Source organism: Haliotis cracherodii, unplaced genomic scaffold (genome assembly GCF_022045235.1).
Source record: "Haliotis cracherodii isolate W230 unplaced genomic scaffold, xgHalCrac1.p SCAF_18, whole genome shotgun sequence".
In the NCBI taxonomy this organism is placed as follows: domain Eukaryota; kingdom Metazoa; phylum Mollusca; class Gastropoda; order Lepetellida; family Haliotidae; genus Haliotis; species Haliotis cracherodii.
In genome coordinates, this window is record NW_027266273.1 from 13,539,902 (window position 1) to 13,563,105 (window position 23,204).

The window sequence follows — 23,204 nt, forward strand, 5'->3', positions numbered from 1 at the left end:
GGATGCTTTACAGACTCCATAAAATTGGAAGAAACATCTTAAATGGTAGTCACAAGTTTGACTAAACTCAATCTAAAATTATCACACTTGATTTGTCAACTATCGTACTACGTATGCAAACTAGCTGCCCCTACATTGAAGTATGGATAACCAACGGTAAAGCTGGGGGGTGGCTGAGTCGTGCAGAGCACCGGACTTCGCTGTACAGAACTACCACCCACAGCCGTGCCAAGACCCACTGAGCGTGTTTTGGAACACAATATTCGTCCTGATAATGACGCTTTGTGTGACACCACCAAACCCAGGTTTCACAAATGACGTACCCATTTAGCTGACACGAAGTGAAACATATGTAAATTCTGTATGACAGCTATTTGCTCTTGGAGTGAGCCAAGAGCATACACCTCCCACGCCCTCCCATTGCAACAACAGAATATGATAATTATTACCTTTGCAGAAGTATAATATATGTATTTCCAGTAGGGTCACTTTAAACAGCGACTAGAGACGCCCTACCATGATTCGGGTGAAAAACGTTTATACACCTAACTTTGAAAGAGTATAAAATTTAACTGAGTTGACAATGCAATTAGGAATCAAACATCTTCCCGAGGCAAGAGAGTTAACTGACTTTAAAAGTCCAGGTTCCACCCTTGCCGAGCTAGGCTGGAATTCCTGGGCTCGATCGTAGTGCCACCAGTGGCTATTACAAGTTATGCCCCTTCCATGCCCCTCCTATGGACCAATCAGATTCCACGTCTCGTATCACTTGCTTCAAACAAAATGGCGGCGCCCGGTCAAGACGATCTGATCGATAATCAAGATCTATATTGTCGGGTCTTACATCACCAAGTGCATCAAATCACGTATGCACCTTGATTAAAAAAATGAAACGATTTGGAAAATATCTGTTGACAACGAGTTGGCGATGAACATGTTTGCAAATCATGCAATCGACCGAAATCTGATTGACAGTTTACGAACCGGATTTCGATTTCGTTGCGCGATTGTGCCTGGACTATGCATAGACTCGTTAGTCCTGCCAAAATGTAACTCCATAATACCAGCCTAGTTAGGCAAGGGAGGAAACTGGACTTTTATAGTCAGTTAATTCTCTTTCCTCGTGAAGATGGGAATCAGAGGGATTACTTACTTGCGGCCTTCTGGCAGATGAAGCTGTACGGTTTGCTGCATGCGTAGTCATTCCACTTGCCGTTCTGGTCTGCCCCCCAGTTTCCAAGGATGGCAACACAGTTCTCGTTACCTAGGTTGTTAGGTTCATTCTTGTTCCAGTGTGAGTAGGAAAACTGAAGTGTAAGGAATTTGAGGTTACACACCACGCCATGTTCTTCTTCTCCTGAGATGCCGCCATACTGCATAATAACATTACACACAACTCGCAGAATAGGCCCTCAGCACCCTTTGTCGTACGATCAGACTGAAAATAGGATCGGGTTGTGTGAGCTGGCTGCTTAAAGGTCATACCCGGCGGCCTGAAAAGTTGTTGTTCATGCTGTCCGTAAATGATTCGCTCAAGTATTTACAGGCAGTCGTTATAATACTGGAATATTACTGATATTATTATTTACCCAGGCCCCGTCACACAAAGCGATAATAGCGCTAAAACGATCGTAATTCCAATACTTTCACATATGCTTACGACAGCCGTAACACTACGATCGCTCTGTGGAACGGGTCCCCGCTCTACTAATACCTTGGTGATCGTAGGCATGTAGCTCACTTTTATATTTTATATTTGACTAAATAGATACATAATAGGCAACGTTATGGAGGCATGTGAGGCCTGTGTACGGGGGCTGGTTAAAACGTTGATGAATTGGTTGCTAATTATCTTTCCGCATAATCCCCTCGGAGGTCCACACACCTTTATCCACGATGCTGGAATGTCTTGATCTCACTGGTATATAAGGCTTCCCTCTCAGCAGAAATCACATCATCATCATTTTCAGAATCCATGCCAGACATGTTCAGTGAGTTCAAAGCAACAATCATATATTGCAGCCATGGTGACAACAGAATTGGGCACTGAAGCCGTGCTTGCCAGCTGATGTAACAGACATTGCCCAGAGAGATGCTTCCACTGTTTCGAATGTTGTTTAGTCTCTGGATGATAGCGGTGAATCCAAGATTCATCTATGGTTACAAATTGCTCGACAAAATCACCCAACCTTTCCACCATCCACGCCCATCATCCCATCCATCCACGCCCATCTTGGCATCTATCAACGCCCTACTCTCCATCCATCCACGCCAATCACCCAACCCCTCCATGCCCACATTATCATCCCATACCGATAATGTTTTCTGAATGAGTCTGAGAACAGGTTGTGTGGGCCACTAGCTGTTGGTACTTACTGGTGTTTTACCGTCAATCCACGTCCAGCCACCTTCCTTGCGTCTGTCCTGAAGACCGATCCAGTAGTCCGCATCCGTTGCTTGACCTGGGAAACGACGGGGATACGTACCGCAAAGTGATCTAGATCTTACAGATACTGAGTGAAAAATATTTCTCCTGTACATATGTGAATATTTCCCCTTAATGTACACGCGAATATTTCCCCATACATATGCAACATGATCTTGCAGGTACCGCGCGGACACCCTCCCCCTGAAGGCGTCGGTGTCACGCCGAAGACCCGGGTCCGATTCCTCGTGAAGCCCATTTTCCGGTGTCCTCAGCCGTGATATTGCTGGAATAGGGCTAATAGCGGCGTAAAACCATACTGACTCGTATCCATGTGAATGTGTACCCTTTTTGTCTTTGTTAATAGTTTCCCCTCTCTCCATATATGGCAACATTTCCCCAATACGTATGCATCTACTTGAGAAATATTGTTTGTCCAACATCAACGCCCCGTTCAACGAAGTCATCTTAGCGCTACAACAGTTGTTAAAGTCTTTATTAAAGTATAGGGGTTACGATCACCTTAGCGCAAACTTGGACCCAGGAGTCCGTTCCACAAAGTGATCGTAGCGCTTTGGTGATCGCGACTCCTATACACAACGGTCAAAGCTGTACGAACGCTTTGTGGAACGGGGCCCTGGATTGTAGTGTGTGTCATATAGTATAATTTTGCCCTGAAGTACTATACCTTCAGTGTCACCCTGACACGCTGTGATTTAACAGTAATACCGTTTAAAAGACCGTAAAAACAAACTCACTATGGACAAAGGCCTGTGTTCCTTCGTCAGGGATCACCACAAGGTTCGCCATATTGGCTTGACACGTATCGCTCGCCACTATCCACGTCGAGTCGGTGTTGTTGAAGAAGAAGCAGTTGCCGCCGTAGTCATGCCAACCGTCATCACAAAAAAACGTAGCTGATGGAAAGACAAGGATAGATTAAGAAATTAAAATAAGGTGAGGGGATGTGAAATCAGGTTGCAATTAATGCACTAGAAGAGCGATGTGCATGCACGTGCGCGCGCGTGTGTGTGTATATGTGTCCGCGTGTACTAGTCAGGACTAATGGCGCTTTCATATGCCGCTTTTATAGTGCTATTCTACTGAGATAACTTATCGCAGTAATACTACCTCCGAGCCGACCAGACCTCGTTTTATCCCCATAATGCCGAGCGCCAGACAGGATAACAACAAGTACCATCTCTGAGGTATTTTGGTATGACGCGGCCGGGGATGGAACTACCGACCTTCCCTTCTTTGGGCAGACGCTCTGTCAACTATCACGGATGCGTATATTATTTTAACTCTGTGCAATCATGTACTCATTACAAAAGGAGTCAGTGGCATTTTACAAAATTGACACAACAACTGACGTGTTATTATGAATCTACAATGACGCCATGCCTATGGTCGGGTTATTCATCGCGCAGTTTGCCCTTAGATAAAGCCCTTATAAAAAACAGGGGATGCTATTTTCTAATCAACTGTTCTAAATTCAAACTCAAACATATCGCATGATATTTAGCTGATTATTCTTAACTTTGGCAATTCGAACATATTTTGATATCCTACTTTGGATTGTTATTAATTATATTTACATTGTGTGATAAAATTTTGTTTTCTACATTTTCATAATTTAACATGTCCAATAGCATCAGGATGCTTCAAACAGATACACAGTGCCTTCTGCGTTTCATCAACAGCTGAGAACCTGTTGTAACGAGACAGTTATCCAACATGCAAATTACGACAAAGCACCGGGCGACACTGGTTCTGACTATGGGACAAACACCTAGGCTAAAAACCAGTGCACGCAGCCCCGACGGCCGTTTCTCGTTCACGAAAATATGAACACAATTATTCATAATTTTAAAGTATTTTACAGCGCAAAAGTTTCTAAGATTAATAAAACACTTTCCCAAACGGACTTTTTCCCCTTTAATACTATTCAGACGAACGTCTGTTTTATCGAGTCTCCAGCTACTTGACTATAACAGACTTTCTTCACTATGCCAAGACTCGGTGAAATGTCTATATTTGTACATTAGAACGAAAATGAATATGAAAATGAAAAACGAACATTTGAGAGTTACTTCCAGCTACTTACGTTTGGGAGTGGTGATTTGGAACACCTGCTTGTTGACGGGAATCATACACACAAACGACTTTAGCTGTGAGCAGTCACTCGAGGTTTGCCACAAGCCACTGATGTCAGCTTGAATCAGAAAGAATACAGACTCAAACAGATGAGCACAGAAGAGTAGCAACTACACCTGCAACACATGAATGATGTCACACATACTGCAGCTCCTGTTTGCTGTTTCCGCAACTGTGCCGATGAACCACGGGGTGCTCACAGCACTACGATCAAAGGTTGGTTGGTTGGTTGGTTTGTTGTTTAACGCCGCACTCAGCAATATTTCAGCTATATGACGGCGGTCTGTAAATAATCGAGTCTGGACCAGACAATCCAGTGATTAATATCATGAGCATCAATCCACGCAATTGGGATCGATGACATGCAGCAACCAAGTCAGCGAGCCTGAGCACCCGATCCCGTTAGTCGCCTTTTACGACAAGCATGGTCACCTTTTACGGCAAGTATGGGTTGCTGAAGACCTATTCTACCCCGGCGTCTTCACGGGGCTACGATCAAAGGAGGTTACCGTACACATATAGATAGACAAAATGTAGTTTATGCACATAAGGCGGTTTCCACGAAGGTGAATACTCCACATGTGTGTGTTTTAAATACCGCTCTTGCCGGACATGTATGTATGCTTAATTTTGTTTGTTTGTTCTTTAACGCCACACTCAGCAATATTCCGGCTATATGATGGCGGTCTGTAAATAATCACGCCTGGGCCTGACAATCCAGTGATTGACACCATGAACATCGATCAACGCAATTGGGACACGATGACATGCGCCAACCAAGTCACCTAGCCTGGCCACCCGATCCCGTTAGTCGACAAGCGTAGGCGCATTTTACGGCAAGCGCGGGTGGCTGCAGACCTATTCTGACCCGGATCTTAATGGTTACCATATGGTCACATAAAATGTATGCCACTAAAGCGATAAGCACAAATATGGTAAAGCTAAATAAGGATCTATACACTTATATATATATATCTATGCTAAATAAGACTCTTACCGAACATATATTTGCGCTAAATAAGTCATTTACCGCATACATGTTTATGCTAATTAAGGTGGTCACCGCAAATACTGTAAAACTAAATAAGGTTGTTACCACAAATAGATTACACAATATAAGCCGTTACAGCTCGTATTTCTATGCCAAATAAGGCGGTAGCCCTCATATTTTACAGCTAAATAAGGGTATAACATATAATCATACTCAACACGACTGTTACTGAAGATATATGCAACGATCCACACGTTTCTTAACATGCATATACACACATAGTCCCCATTGCAGCAGCTACACAAATCAACTGATCTGGAATTTTACGAAACAAAGTTCCGTCTAGTTCCTGTTCTTCCTCTAGCACATATGTTATTTAATCATCTTTGCTACTGGGGGCAGCGGTGGCCCAGTCGTCTAAGGAGCCGCGATTCGCTGTGCAGAGTTGCGTCCCTTGGGCACGCCAGAGACCTATGACTGTTGGTTCGAATCCCGGTTCACCCCGATTATGGTTCTAGGTTTGTCAGCACCATACCCGTGTTCCTGGATTTCACAGAAGTGGTAAACGTTTGAGATGTGCATCACTTCGGACTTTCCTCACACATTAAGCTGACACGCCGTGATATAACTGGAATACTGTTAAAAGCGGCGTTAAACCCAACTCACTCACTCACTATTTGCTACATGTGCCAGTTTTCCAATTTCAAGCTTCATTCCATGAAGGAGGCGGTTTAAAAAACAACACGGTGTTCCGTACTGGTGTCGATGTAAGCGCAGTCCTGTGTGCCGGCCTTGTTGACAGGGTTGCTGGGGGCCCAGTTCTTGTACCCCTCAATACTCGTCGCGTCCACCCACTGGAATGGCCCAGATGTATTGTTATCTGTAAGAGATATGATACTGTTATAACAAACCTCTATATGACATTTTGTCATGCATATTGCATCTGTTTATGGGTTTTGCAACCACCTGATAAGGCAGGGACTTGACGCTGCAAAGAGCAAAAATAAAATAAAAAAACCTTTGACAATCTTCTCAACACGATCACCTGTCGTCACACACAACAGGATCACCCTGTCATCCCACATAACAAGATCACCCTGTCGTCACACACAACAAGATCACCCTTTCGTCACACACAACAGGGTCATCTTGTCATCCCACACAACACGATCATCCCGCCATCATTAACAACACGCTCACCCTATCATCCCACACAACAAGATCACCCTGTCATCACACAAAAGATCACCCTGTCATCATGCACAGATGACACTGTCATTCCACACAACACAACCACCCTGTCATCCCACACAACAGGGTCACTCTGTCATCCAACACAACAAGATCACCCTGTCATCATATACAAGATCACACTGTCATCCCACCTAACAAGACCCCCCTGTCATCATACACAAGATCACTCTGTCATCATACACAAGACCACCCTGTTATCATACACAGGATCACCCTGTCATCACACACAACAAGATCCCCCTGTCATCATACACAATAAGACACCCCTGTCATCATACACAAGATCACCCTGTCATCATACACAACAAGATCACCCTGTCATCACACACAAGATCACCCTGTCATCATACACAAGATCACCCTGTCATCATACACAACAAGATCACCCTGTCATCACACACAAGATCACCCTGTCATTATACACAAGATAACCCTGTCATCACATACAAGAAGAGTACGCCACCATACCAACTGTCATACAAATACCGTATCATCAGTACACAACTGAAAATTACGTAGGCAAAGAATATTACATTACAACATAAACCTTTTTTTCTCATTCTTACAATAACGATACGTTAAGAACATACGTTGTGACATTTAATCACTGACCTGGCAATTGATTTTCCAGATATATCAACATTGTAAAATGAAAGTATGTTATATAATTCCTTATATGCCACATACATCATACGATGTTACTATTATTCCAACTTTCTATTTACCCCGATGCAAGCTTAAAGACATGGTGATATCAATTGTTCGTCCTACCACTTGCGCCGATCCAGATACTTGATATTCCAGCCCCGGCCTGTTCTTTAAGGTACAACTGTATAAACGCCTGGTCAGATGCCCTGAAACATACAGCATAGCAAACAGTGCGCCATACCATCATGCTCCAATAGTGAAAGAACAACAAAAGAAACAATATCACGTACTGTGCAGAGACTGTGTAACAGTGGCGACGCGCAGGGTACACCCGTATTACTGACGCTGGAAGTAGCGTTTACTTTAAAAAGAGTGACTTTGAGTTAAGCACTGCCTTCTAATATTATTTCAGTTTGTCAAACGTGTCAGCTTACGGAACGACCTTTTAATATTCTTGTGGGTGAGAAGATATTGACTTTACGACTTGAGTGCTTCGCGTACAATTGACATAATTGTTTCAGTTTAAAGTTCTGCTTACTGTTTACAGTGTGTGGAAGAGCAGTTCTGCTTACAATTTACAGTGTGTGGAAGAGCAGTTCTGCTTACAATTTACAGTGTGTGGAAGAGCAGTTCTGCTTACAATTTAAAGTGAGTGGAAGAGCAGTTCTGCTTACAATTTACAGTGTGTGGAAGAGCAGTTCTGCTTACAATTTACAGTGTGTGGAAGAGCAGTTCTGCTTACAATTTACAGTGTGTGGAAGAGCAGTTCTGCTTACAATTTACAGTGTGTGGAAGAGCAGTTCTGCTTACTGTTTACAGTGTGTGGAAGAGCAGTTCTGCTTACCATTTACAGTGTGTGGAAGAGCAGTTCTGCTTACTGTTTACAGTGTGTGGAAGAGTAGTTCTGCTTACAATTTACAGTGTGTGGAAGAGCAGTTCTGCTTACTGTTTACAGTGTGTGGAAGAGCAGTTTTGCTTACTGTTTACAGTGTGTGGAAGAGCAGTTCTGCTTACTGTTTACAGTGTGTGGAAGAGCAGTTCTGCTTACAATTTACAGTGTGTGGAAGAGCAGTTCTGCTTACTGTTTACAGTGTGTGGTAGAGCAAATCTGCTTACAATTTACAGTGTGTGGAAGAGCAGTTCTGCTTACTGTTTACAGTGTGTGGAAGAGTAGTTCTGCTTACAATTTACAGTGTGTGGAAGAGCAGTTCTGCTTACTGTTTACAGTGTGTGGAAGAGCAGTTCTGCTTACAATTTACAGTGTGTGGAAGAGCAGTTCTGCTTACTGTTTACAGTGTGTGGTAGAGCAAATCTGCTTACAATTTACAGTGTGTGGAAGAACAGTTCTGCTTACTGTTTACAGTGTGTGGAAGAGTAGTTCTGCTTACAATTTACAGTGTGTGGAAGAGCAGTTCTGCTTACTGTTTACAGTGTGTGGAAGAGTAGTTCTGCTTACAATTTACAGTGTGTGGAAGAGCAGTTCTGCTTACTGTTTACAGTGTGTGGAAGAGCAGTTCTGCTTACAATTTACAGTGTGTGGAAGAGCAGTTCTGCTTACTGTTTACAGTGTGTGGTAGAGCAAATCTGCTTACAATTTACAGTGTGTGGAAGAGCAGTTCTGCTTACTGTTTACAGTGTGTGGAAGAGTAGTTCTGCTTACAATTTACAGTGTGTGGAAGAGCAGTTCTGCTTACTGTTTACAGTGTGTGGAAGAGTAGTTCTGCTTACAATTTACAGTGTGTGGAAGAGCAGTTCTGCTTACTGTTTACAGTGTATGGAAGAGTAGTTCTGCTTACAATTTACAGTGTGTGGAAGAGCAGTTCTGCTTACTGTTTACAGTGTGTGGAAGAGCAGTTCTGCTTACAATTTACAGTGTGTGGAAGAGCAGTTCTGCTTACTGTTTACAGTGTGTGGAAGAGTAGTTCTGCTTACAATTTACAGAGGGTGGAAGCGCCACACATGCCAGAGTGGAACATCGGATTGGTTGGCCTTGTGGGTAAAGAGTTTGCTTGTAAGGACGAACACGTAACACCCATGCTTGATGTGCCTCTTCGAGAGGTTAGAATAGTACTGGTTTTCCTTGAGTTACTAACCTTTTGAGGCTGAGGAGAGACGCCCCCTGATCACTACAAAACTTCTTCGCCCTCGCCCAGGGCAGACTGAATAGGGGGTTGAAGGCGAAGCAGGAGTCTTGATGTTGTAGCCACCCGTCCTGACATACACCTGTTATAAATATAGTCACATATACTACAGTAGCCACCTGCCCTGACACACACCTGTAATACATAAAGTCACATATTCTGTAGTAGCCACTCGCCCTGACACACACCTGTAATACATACTATTAGTTATGGAGTCTTCCGTTGTCGTATACGGTTTTATATTAGGTTAGCAGAAACATATGTTTTTTTCTGGTAACCTAATATGACAACTTAAGACAACATAACGAATTTATTATGACTAAACGTTTTCACTAACTGTTATCCATATCGCACATGTCATGGCAAAATAGACCGCCTCCGTGGTCTAAAGGTAGAGCGTCCGCCCGGAGAGCGGAAGGTCCGGGGTTCGATCCCCAGCCGCGTCATACCAAAATACGTTAAAAGATGGTACTTGTTCGCTCGGCATTAAGGGGCTAAAACAAGGACTGGTCGGCTCGGAGTCAGTATACTGTGTCTGAGTGGGGTATTCATGTTAAACTGCGGCATGGTATCTCAGTGAGCTAGCAGTATAAACCGACATCAGTCCGGACTAGTACAAGCAGCCACACACACACACACACACACATACACGTGCATGCACGTCGCTATATAAGTGCAATAATCTTGGGCGCGACGTTAAACCCCATTTCACCCCACCTCATGTCAAAATAAAACCTTGACATGTACAACCGTTGACGTTCAGGGTCAAAAGGGAGACTACTCTTCAAACCTTAGAAGCCAAACATCGTTGACAATTTTAACTATAATCTACATCAATAAAATCACGAACATGATCTACAAGATGAATGTCCTTGCACATCACAATTAATGACATAAAACACAAAACAGTGTCGAATAACGAATTTCTGTACCAGAATTTCCATGTGAAAGATTTGAAGTGGGTGTTGGAAAATCCAAGATGGCTGTTACTGACGGTATACGTCTCAGATTAGGTCAGTAACAACCATCTTATGTGGCTTATGTGGGTCAGTAGTTACGAAATTAATGAGTACAGTTGGCAAACGCAGCTGTGCAGTGGTATTTTATGATTTACCTTGTGGCTTCTGACAAACATAGTTGTTTAACTGTTCACAGTTGATTGCCACCCAAGATAGCTTCCTCCGCCTCCCTTTGTCCACAATGGCACAGGTAGAGTTTCTTTCATTCCTGTAAAATAGGGGCGGTCGGGTAGTCTGGTGGTTAAAGCGCTCGCTCGTTACGCCGAAGACCCGGGTTCGATTCCCAACATGGGTACAATGCGTGAAGCCTATTTCTGGTGTCTGGTATTTCTGGTGTCCCCCTGCTGGAATATTGCTAAAACCGTAATTACTCACTGTAAAATACCACTACCATTGTTAGTTTTGGATGCGTGTGTGTTTGTGCATGGGTGTGCACTCGTGTGCATGCGTGTACCTGTGCGTGCTTGCGCGAATGTCTGTGTGCGTGCCTGTATGCGTGTGTGTGTGCGTGTGTGTGTGTGCGTGCGTGCGTGCGTGCGTGCGTGCGTGCGCGTGTGTGTGTGTGCGCGTGCGTGCGTGCGTGCGTGCGTGCGTGCGTGTGTGTGTGTGTGTGTGTGTGTGTGTGTGTGTGTGTGTGTGTGTGTGTGTGTGTGCTAAGTGATTTAATGAAAAAATCAATATGATATTGATAATATTATTTTGTGTGTGAGTGATGTTGTGATCTGTTCAGTGAGTGGGCAATTGTTTAAGTATATTTTAAGCTGAATATATGTTACAGAGGAATGCATTATTCACCGCTATGTGACTGGCGGAATAAAAATAACAAACAGCATATATTGTTCTCATTTCGATCTAAACGGACTGCAGTTGACATCTGCATGCATACCCAAGCTCTGGGGACACAAGGAACCGCCTGGACAACATGGACTTCTTTTGTGATAGATAGACTGAAATATCTTCGCGACACATTTCTCCTGTTCCATACAAAACAAAACAAAACATGCCGCGCTCACTTTGCTATAGTGCCAGGGTTATCTGTAGCCCAGTAGGTGATGGAGGAAACGAGGGGCGCCCCACCATCCCACGTCCACGTGACGCCGGCCTGAAGATAAAAAAACAAAGCGAAATTGATCATATACATGGGGAATATTTCAACAGTTGAACTATTGAACATTAATTGTCGAAGCATATATAACCACATATTCGATTCCTTGGATAGCTGCAGTGTGATAACCCTGTAACTATCCTACACTATCCTTCTATCCAACTCAAATATCTAGTGAGTGAGTGTGGTTTTAAGCCGCTTTTAGCAATATTCCAATATACGGCTTGGGACACAAGAAACCAGCTTCACACATTGTACCCATGTGGGAACTCGAACCCGGGTCTTTAGCGTGACGAGCGAATGCTTTAACCACTAGACTACTCACCGCCCCCTGTTGGAGATACTCAGATACTAAGAGCTTGCACACACCTGTTTCTGGGTTGTTTTAAGGCCTATCCACAGATCACTCCCTTTCGACTTTGCCATGTTGGACAAGAAGCCCTGGGAGGTATCCCCATCAATCTTGCTTAGCCGGGCGCTGTACGTCTGGCAGTGGGTACTGGAAACAGAACACAGAGAGACTTTGTCTTTGTTTCAACCAATGTCCTATTTTATTTCGTGTTCAAGTTCAAGATTTATTCAGTACCACAGGTCTTAAGTATAAAGTACATATTCAAAATATTATCAAAACAACCACACACAAATATTGTACATCACACTCAGTGGCAAAGAGATACACTTCAATATACTTTACGATATCATCGACAACAACAAAAGGGTTACCTCACTTTGATCAGACAATCCATGGCTCATCATGAGCATCGATCCACGCAACAGGTTCACATGCATAATCCAAGTCAGCGAGCCTGACCACCCGATCCCGTTAATCGCCTCTTACGACAAGGGTAATGGTATTTAAGCACGGGTCGCTGAAGATCTATTCTACCCTGGATCTTCACGGGGCAAAACAAACTATGAAAACTACAGGCAAAAAGGCATATGTACTTAATGTAAATGTGAAATCTATTTGCCTGTAGTTTTTTTATATTTTTGTAAAACAACAGGCAAATGTATAGTACAAAGACTATTGTAAATGTGTCCAGGGCACAGGTGGTTCAACGGACCCAAGGCCTAGATGTGCATAGGTGCGCTAGTTTGGGGTTCGAATCCCAGATTAACTAATTCCCTCCAACATCAAATTGCAACCAAACAACTAAATCATAATAGGCCGTGGGCTAGGTATGACCCACGAGCACCCACAACACCCCCCCCCCCCCCCCCAACATCCAAACCCCACTTAATATTTTTAAAGCCCATAAACATACTAAGCATGATTTTGAATGTTAACAAGAAAAAAGTTGGGACGAACTTGTTGTTACAGCCTTTCAAAGTATGTACCCTATATCGCTTTTTCGCCCGGTTTTGCCGTATATCACTTTGGGGTATGATTACGTTTTGGGTTGTCATCTCACTAGTGATCCACTGATCTTCAAGTGTGATATATCACTGGAATCCATATATAAATACCTCTCTAATGAGGTTTCAATAAATGGTATTGAGTGAATATGGACCAAACCATGGTAAATCGAACGTCATATATCCCGACAAAACTATTTTTTTCTCGTAGAAACCTTTAATCCTGTATATGTTCTAGGTACATGTGCCTGATTCCACTATAATCGTCTAACACGTGTTCCAGTACATTTCTTGAAGTACTTACTTAACATGTGATGTTACCAGGTGAAAATCTTTTGCATAATTTGGAACAAATTTACTCTTATAATGTCAGAGTAGGATACCTAATATTGCATTCTCGGCTACATCGGAACAACGCTTGGATGTATGCTCAGGATTTGGCTTGTCATCTTGTGTGTTATTCACCGACCTTGATGTGTTATATGCCAAAGGAAACCATATATAAAAACCATAATTTGATGTAGGCTGATTATTGATCTACTTTTGGACAATCATATAGAATACCTCTTGACAACTCTGATATCACTCACTTTGTATGCATATAAGAGGTTCACAGTATAATGCTCGAGTCGATTTCAGAACTTTGAATGAAATGGACCTATGTGTAACATATTCAAGATGGCAACCATAAAGCTGTGCAAAAAAACTTATCATAATGTAAATGTTATTTATTTCAGCAAATATACAAATCAATTTCTTGGACGCAGGCTTGATATTTTGACAAATTTTGCCATTTCAAGTTGAGTTTCAGATGTTTTAGTACAGCTAGTAGTTAAGGTGAATTAGCAGGGGGGCACCCCCGAAGGTAAAAGACGAATTCACTTACTAACATTTAATTCATACATCACTTAGCTACCTAAGTTTCCAATTTACAGAAAATGTCTAAATGCGAATCGTCCCAAATCGTATATGAGTGGCTTGAAATGAACAGGGGACCATGCATTCACAGAAATAAATTATATTCCAATTACATACTTAAGATTCCCTTACAGAATACCCAAGTTAATATATATGGAAATGTCCCACCTTGTAACAATGTCATCGCCGTGATTATGTGTCTTTTGAGGTTGAACTGTTGTGACTGAGACCAACATCTTATACAACCGGGAACAACTCGAAGACAGCTTTGACATCTCAACCAAAACGGAAACGTATCCCCAGTGATCCAGAGCCAGTGTGCATCATACCCACTACAACGTCTGAGCAAAGCCAAAGATCCTGATGAGAAGATGGAAAAGCTGAAGGGGTGATCAAGCGTAGAAGGATGGCAGAACCTCCAGAAATGCCAAATCAAATGAAAGTGTCATGTACAAGCCTGCCGGCAGTTTTGGAAGGAACCCATGGCTATCACAGAGAATATTATCAGCGTTTTACAATGAACCATGACCGTTTGAAACAACCTGAAATTGAATCTTTGGAACTAGCTGGCCGCCCAATTCGGCGTCCATCCTATGAGCCCATCATCTTCCAACCTGACTGCATCTTTTGTACTTCGTATTCATGAAAGAAATTCAAGTCAAAAGGAAGCTGGACAACAGAAGGGCTCACAAACTTCAGTCTGGATGGATGGCAGCATGTCACCGAAGTAGCTCAACGTCAAAACGATGAGCCTCTCCTGCTGCGGATCAGAGGGAAGGAACTATTTGCCGATGAAGCAAATTATCACAAGTCGTGCCGAACTGGTTACTTACAGATACCTGAGACATTTCGGAGCTCTTAACCGTAGGAACACCTTAGACAGCATCAAATAGAAGAGGCACACAAGAAAGCAATGGTATCAGTGTCGGAAGTTATCAACAGCAAGAAACTGAAAGAGAAGACTACTGGAGTACCAAGTTAAAGAAGAAAAGTGCAAGCGTGTCAGTCGAACCTAATTGGTAGGCGTTTCGTACAGCTGAGTCAACATTAATCTGTTGTACACGATGAATGATTGGAAATGTCCCATGTGACAATTTTCTTCTTTAACTTGGTACTCCTGCAGTCTGGGTTTGGGTGTGCAGTGTCCTGAAGACCATCTGTATACATCTTTAGTAGAACTTCTTCTCTTTCAGTATCTTGCTGTTGATAACATCCGACGATTGAGAGCTCCGCCATTTCTCAGGAATCTGTATGTAACCAGTTCGGCACGACTTGTGATATTTTGCTTCACAGGTAAATAGATCCTTCCCTCTGATCCGCAGCTGGAGAGGCTCATCGTTTTGACGTTGAGCTACTTCAATGACATGCTGTCATCCATCCAGACTGAAGTTTGTGAGCCCTTCTGTTGTCCAGCTTCCTTTTGACTTGAATTTCTTTCATGAATACGAAGTACAAAAGATGCAGTCAGGTTGGAAGATGATGGGCTCATAGGATGGACGCCGAATTGGGCGGCCAGCTAGTTCCAAAGATTCAATTTCAGGTTGTTTCAAACGGTCATGGTTCATTGTAAAACGCTGATAATATTCTCTGTGATAGCCATGGGTTCCTTCCAAAACTGCCGGCAGGCTTGTACATGACACTTTCATTTGATTTGGCATTTCTGGAGGTTCTGCCATCCTTCTACGCTTGATCACCCCTTCAGCTTTTCCATCTTCTCATCAGGATCTTTGGCTTTGCTCAGACGTTGTAGTGGGCCATACTTCAAGCCAGGTACATGTATGATGCACACTGGCTCTGGATCACTGGGGATACGTTTCCGTTTTGGTTGAGATGTCAAAGCTGTCTTCGAGTTGTTCCCGGTTGTATAAGATGTTGGTCTCAGACACAACAGTTCAACCTCAAAAGACACATACTCATGGTGATGACATTGTTACAAGGTGGGACATTTCCATATATATTAACTTGGGTATTCTGTAAGGGAATCTTAAGTATGTAATTGGAATATAATTTATTTCTGTGAATGCATGGTCCCTGTTCATTTCAAGCCATTCATATACGATTTGGACGATTCGCATTTAGACATTTTCTGTAAATTGGAAACTTAGGTAGCTAAGTGATGTATGAATTAAATGTTAGTAAGTGAATTCGTCTTTTACCTTCGGGGGTGCCCCCTGCTAATTCACCTTAACTACTAGCTGTACTAAAACATCTGAAACTCAACTTGAAATGGCAAAATTTGTCAAAATATCAAGCCTGCGTCCAAGAAATTGATTTGTATATTTGCTGAAATAAATAACATTTACATTATGATAAGTTTTTTTGCACAGCTTTATGGTTGCCATCTTGAATATGTTACACATAGGTCCATTTCATTCAAAGTTCTTAAATCGACTCGAGCATTATACTGTGAACCTCTTATATGCATACAAAGTGAGTGATATCAGAGTTGTCAAGAGGTATTCTATATGATTGTCCAAAAGTAGATCAATAATCAGCCTACATCAAATTATGGTGTTTATATATGGTTTCCTTTGGCATATAACACATCAAGGTCGGTGAATAACACACAAGTTGACAAGCCAAATCCTGAGCATACATCCAAGCGTTGTTCCGATGTAGCTAAGCCGAGAATGCAATATTAGGTATCCTACTCTGACATTATAAGAGTAAATTTGTTCCAAATTGTGCAAAAGATTTTCACCTGGTTACATCACATGTTAAGTAAGTACTTCAAGAAATGTACTGGAACACGTGTTAGACGATTATAGTGGAATCAGGCACATGTACCTAGAACATATACCGGATTAAAGGTTTCTACGAGAAAAAATAGTTTTGTCGGGATATATGACGTTCGATTTGCCATGGGTTGGTCCATATTCACTCAGTACCATTTATTGAAACCTCATTAGAGAGGTATTTATATATGGATTCCAGTGATATATCACACTTAAAGATCAGTGGATCACTATTGAGATGACAACCCAAAACGTAATCATACCCCCAAGTGATATACGGCAAAACCGGGCGAAAACGCGATATACGGTACATACTTTGAAAGGCTGTAACAACAAGTTCGTCCCAACTTTTTTCTTGTTAACATTCAAAATCATGCTTAGTATGTTTATGGGCTTTAAAAAAATTAAGTGGGGTTTGGATGTTGGGGGGGGGGGGGGGGGGGGGGGGGGGGGGTGTTGTGGGTGCTCGTGGGTCATACCTAGCCCACGGCCTATAAACTTCCTCTCTCTTATTATGTTCATGGGGGACACGGATACGTGGCCCAGTGGTGCCAGGCGTCGCAATTCGCAGTGCAGAGTTGCGTCCCTTGGTCTTGCTAGAAACTTATGATCGTTGGTTCGAATCCCGGTTCGCCCAGATTATGTTTCTAGGTTTCTCATCACCGTGGCCATGCTCGTCGGTTTCACCAAAGTGGTAAACGTCTAAGACGAGCACCACTTCGGGATTTCCGCTTCCAAGAAGCTGACACGCCGTGAAATAACTGGAATACTGTTCAAACCCATCTCACTCACTCACTCATTCAAGCTCCATCATCTCCTTACCTAGCATCAGACCAGGTCCTCTTCTCCGTGATGAGCTTATAGCAGCTGCCGTTGTTGTACACCCAGTCGTGATCTACGTCACACACGAGGGGTTGGCCTGAAACACCATGTTGATGTCAGAGTGGGCACAACAACCACTACAGAGAATGAGCAGCCCCACGACAGAGGGTCATAGGGCCTTTCATGCCCTCAACATCACATAGGCGTTGTTTTGCTCATATAAACCACGTATCCTGTATTGAAAGGTGAAGGCAAATTTCTAGAGTTTGTACTTTACTGAGAAAGGGTTATTCAAAGTATATCATTTGTTACAATTAACCACTTTCTGACGGCACTATACTTACTCGTGAGTCTCCACATAGAGACGTGAGCCACATAGTAATACCAATACACTATACTTACCCTTGAGGTTCAACATAGAGACGTGACCATTTGTAATGCTAACGCATTTTTCTTCCTCTTGAGAATCCACATAGAGTCGTCATTCACATCGTAATAGTAAGACTCTATACTTACCCTTGAGTCTCCACATAGAGACGTCAGCCACATCGCAATACTAAGACTCTATACTTACCCTTGAGTCTCCACATAGAGACGTCAGCCACATCGTAAAACTGAGACTCTATACTTACCCTTGAGTCTCCACATAGAGACGTCAGTCACGTCGTAATTATAAGACTCTATACTTATTTTTGAGTCTCCACATAGAGACGTCAGTCACGTCGTAATTATAAGACTCTATACTTATTCTTGAGTCTCCACATAGAGACGTCAGTCACGTCGTAATTATAAGACTATACTTATTTTTGAGTCTCCACACAGAGACGTCAGCCATATCGTAATAATAATAATTCTGTACGTACTCTTTGGTCTCTCACAAATGACTCGAAGCCAAGACACACAGCTGGATGAGTTGTAGCCCTGGCTGTTGACGATGGCGCAGTGTTTGTTACCGTCGTTTGGTGGAACCGTCCCTCCCAGCCACTGTCTACAAACAGCCATCGAACCAAAGACTACGGCGTTATTACAAACACTGACTTGGAATCAGCACAAAAATTGCATGCGTGGAATGACGTGACTTAATGGCGTCAGAAGTCAGACATATTTACCTACATCATGCGAACTGTAAACAATAGAGCCCGGGCATGACAAACCAGTGATTGATAAGATGAGCAACCCCACGTTATCGGGTTCGACAACAGGCAATAACGTGCGGAAGACCTGTTTTCATCTTGGTCTCAGTTGGTTACATATAGGCGCAAATCCTTAAACAAATGTACAATACGTTTATTTGAAAGATCCGTTATGTTTTTACCTATGGGTCCGCATATGAGACACAGTTAATTCACCCCCAACTACTCTCGAGCGTCACCCAAGAAAACAATATAGACTGTCAATGCAAGAGAATAACCAACCTAGATTTTTTGCCTAAACAGATTCCACAAGGCGTAAAGACCAAATAGCTAGGGAAATTATATGAATGGACCACTGACAATCAGTGATGAAACCAGTTGTTTGCGACAAGGGTAGGTATGTCCTGCCCTACCCGTAGCACCCGCCATTCATACAATATGCATAAAAAGTAAGTATTTAATGCCTGACGCAGCACAGCAGTAATCCTTCCATGCGACGTCAGCCGGTAAACAAACAAGACAATCACGTAATTCGATGAAACAGAAAATAAGACATAAGACGTATAACTCACATGAGTGAATTGTCTATCGGGGTATCATCAGCAGCCCACAGCCATCCTTTACCGTCTCCTCTGTTGTACACACCGCTCCACCAGTCCGTCACATCCGGAAACACACTGGTGGCGTTTTGCAATGTTTTCATCAACCAGTCCTTACCAAAAGAACACAAAGACATGAAAATACCTCTTCGACTGTTGAGGGAAACACTTTAACATATGTTGTCTTTTCTAGCTAAACTTCAATCATCTGTTCTAACAGTCCAGTAATGTCCACATCTCAGCCACCGAAAACACGAGACACGGAGTAGCCTACAACACTCCATGGAGTAGCTAACAGCAACCTTACACAGTTATGTTTTGGCAATTTTTAAAAAAGGTCCAAGTAAATGAACAAATCAAAGTCATATTATTGTTCCACATCTTCATGGAGTGTGAACTATCTGGACCTTGTGGTTGCCGAGAAGATGATCCTATTTTTTCCTTTTGTTTCTATGAAACTACACTTTTGATTTAACGCCACGAACAAAATACCTGTTTTGGTTCTCAACCTTCCGCCAGTTCAGGATTATGGGAGAACGATGGGTGGACGACGGACTGACTGACAGCCGCCGAACAAGGCGACATCCAATAAGCTCACTTGGACCTTTGGCCCTTGTGAGCTAAACATGCATAGAGATGCCAGTGCGCAGTGATCAATGAAGACTCACCCTTTCTTGTACAGAGTCCAGTTTATACATAGTGGACTGCAGCGCTTGGCATTGACTCCGGGAACCTATCCATGTATCCCGAATGTTGTTGATGACGATCTTGTAGCAGCTGTCCCCCCGGGGTCGGTCAATCCACCCGTATGGACATACTTGACTGGACACTGTCAACAAGGTGTGATATAGACATACTTGACTGGACACTGTCAACAAGGTGTGATATAGACATACTTGACTGGACACTGTCAACAAGGTGTGATATAGACATACTTGACTGGACGCTGTGAACAAGGTTTGATAGAGACATACTTGACTGGACACCGTCAACAAGGTGTGATATGGACATACGTGACTGGACACTGTCAACAAGGTGTGATATAGACATACTTGACTGGACACTGTCAACAAGGTGTGATATAGACATACTTGACTGGACACTGCCAACAAGGTTTGATACAGACATACTTGACTGGACACTGTCAACAAGGTGTGATATGGACATACGTGACTGGATACTGTCAACAAGGTTTAATATAGACATTCATGACTGGACACTGCCAACTACGTTTGATATAGACATTTTTCGCAGGATGCTGTCAAGAAGGTATGATATAAACATTCCTGGCGGGATACTGTCAACAAGGTCAAATACAGACATTCCTGGAGGGATATTGTCAACAAGGTATGATACAGACGTTCTTGACTTGACACTGTCAACAAGGTGTGATATAGACATACTTGACTGGATACTGTCAACAAGGTATCATATAGACGTACTTGACTTGACACTATCAACATGTGTGATATAGACACACCTGACTGATACTGTCAACAAGGTATAATATAAACATTCTTGACTGGATATTGTCAACAAGTTCTTGACTGGATACTGTCAAGAAGGTATGATATAGACATACTTGATTGGATAATGTTGACGAGGTATGATATAGACATTCGTTACTGGACACTGTCAAAACGTGTGATATAGACATACTTGACATGTTTGACTGAGCACTATCAACGAAGTATGATAGAGACATACTTGACTGGACACTGTCAACAAGGTATGATATTGACATATTTAACTTGATACTGTCAACAAGGTATGATATGGACATAACTGACTGGATACTGTCAACAATGTATGATATATACATATTCGATAGGATACTGTCAAAAAGGTATTATATAAACATTCCTGGCGGGATATTGACATATTTAACTTGATACTGTCAACAGGGTATGATATGGACATAATTGACTTGATATTGTCAACAAGGTATGATATAGACATACTTGACTGGACACTGCCAACAAGTGTAACAAAGGTTATATTTGGGATAACACTTTCTTAGTAAAGTACAGATTCTCGTACTTTTTTGGGTTGAGTCCCGACCGGGATTCGAACCCACACTGCCAGAGTGGGGCACCTAATCGCCAGCACAGTGTCCAAGGTGTGATCTGGTACCATATTTTACAGTATAATATTTATCAAAATAGAAAAGTCTGATACAGTTTAGTATTATTCATTCAGGTATAATACAGGGTGACATTATCCCCTTAGGCATAAAACAGTTTGGCATTATCCACTAAGGTATCTTGCAATTTGCCATTATTTCACTAAGGTATCATACAGTTTGGCAAACCACTAAGGTATAATACTGTTTGCTATTTTTCGCTTAGGTGTGATATACTGGCATTATTTGCTAAGGCATGGAACTGTTTGGTATTATCCAGTAAGGTATGATACAGTTTGGCATCTTTCACTACTGTAGCTTACAATTTGGTATTATCCGCTAAGGTAAGATAATGTTTGGTATTATCCGCTGAGACATAATGCAGTTTGGCATTATTCTCTCAGGTATCATACAATTTAGTAAAACTACTGAGGTATCATATCATTTAGTATTATTCACTGAGGTATGATATTGGTTGGTATCAATAACCGAACAAGATGGTCTTGTGCAACACGGAGGCAGATGCAGCACGGTGTCATGTGTCATGTGTCATACAACATTCATTATGTTGTTCGATATATATCAGGGCAATACACAGAGATATGCTGTTGTTCACCGATACCTGCAACAACAAGCGTAGATATTTTATGAATTATAAATTTCAATGCACACTCAAAGATATATATTCCGTTTAACACCCTACTGAAGGGTATACAGTCCATGTGGATTTTCAGGTGATAATATACGCCCCCAGCAACCTGTACTGGTCGTATGAAGGCGACTAAATGAACCTAGTAGTCATTTTCAGTGACATGGTGTAGTGTGTGCCATTGCACTGTAATGAACGCAGATCGATGTTCATGCTGTCAGTTACTTGATTATCTCGTCTGGATTCGATTATTTACTAATCGCCGTGATACACCTGGAATATTGCTGGAATGTTGCGGCGTTAAGCAACAAACAAACAAACTAAAGGATGCGCTGTCTAAACATGCTGATAACCGGCGTTGTCACTACCTGGTTCTTCTGATTACAGGTAGGTCTCAGTTATACAGTCAGGTAGATGAGTGTTATCAGTAGGATAGTCCGTATATAGACCTCACTCGATGAACCTCAATTGTTTTCAGAAGCCTCGTTTGTAAGTCTGGCCATGACCTTTAAAACGGCCGTTCACTCCTCTTCAATCTATGCCATTTCATTTTCGATAAAAAAAAGTGTTTGAGTGCAGGTTGCGAACACCTCATATATATACTATGCAAAAGAAAGTAGGGGATATTTTGTTTTGAGGTGAAACAAGGGGAAAGTACACACACGTCTGGCAATGAAAACAAGTGATTTATAGGACAGGAACATTTCCGATGAAGGCAAAATCACAAATACAACATTGTGACAGTCATGACGCACCTGACTTCGGACAGCACTTGGCATGCCAGATTTTCAATTGTCACTCAGACTAGGTTGTGAGCAGACGCATATTGTTTTCTTGGAACCAAACGCCCAAAGGCACTTTATTAAACACATTTAATCATTAATGAAGCAACAACATTGATCAGGCGACGTCTGCAACGTGCTGAACGTTACGTGCCACAGGTATGTTGCAGGTGCGTACCCGTCAGAATTGTGTTTCCCAAATGCTGCATGTTTCTTAATCTGTCATGGGCCCGATACCAATATACACGTAACGTCGATGATCGACCCGGACACATACAGATAGTGCAAGCCAACCGAATATGAATGAATGAATGAATGAATGAATGAATGTTACCTCAAAAGTTCAAT

General features: G+C 42.4%; 1 protein-coding gene across 2 annotated transcripts in view; it reads right to left on the reverse strand.

The window, feature by feature from the left end:
- LOC139465786 (macrophage mannose receptor 1-like) overlaps positions 1–23,204 on the reverse strand; it is a 70,350-nt gene that overhangs the window by 34,916 nt on the left and 12,230 nt on the right. For both annotated transcript variants that reach the window (XM_071247698.1, XM_071247697.1), the window contains exons 2-15: positions 19,972–20,132; positions 19,277–19,416; positions 18,435–18,559; positions 17,572–17,668; positions 12,110–12,239; positions 11,649–11,737; positions 10,731–10,843; positions 9,569–9,698; positions 7,599–7,681; positions 6,331–6,453; positions 4,533–4,640; positions 3,184–3,342; positions 2,377–2,462; positions 1,154–1,307 (exon numbers count right to left, since the gene is read on the reverse strand). In XM_071247698.1, coding sequence (XP_071103799.1) covers positions 1,154–1,307; positions 2,377–2,462; positions 3,184–3,342; positions 4,533–4,640; positions 6,331–6,453; positions 7,599–7,681; positions 9,569–9,698; positions 10,731–10,843; positions 11,649–11,737; positions 12,110–12,239; positions 17,572–17,668; positions 18,435–18,559; positions 19,277–19,416; positions 19,972–20,132 — 1,698 coding nt within the window. The remainder of the gene's footprint in view (positions 1–1,153; positions 1,308–2,376; positions 2,463–3,183; positions 3,343–4,532; positions 4,641–6,330; positions 6,454–7,598; positions 7,682–9,568; positions 9,699–10,730; positions 10,844–11,648; positions 11,738–12,109; positions 12,240–17,571; positions 17,669–18,434; positions 18,560–19,276; positions 19,417–19,971; positions 20,133–23,204) is intronic.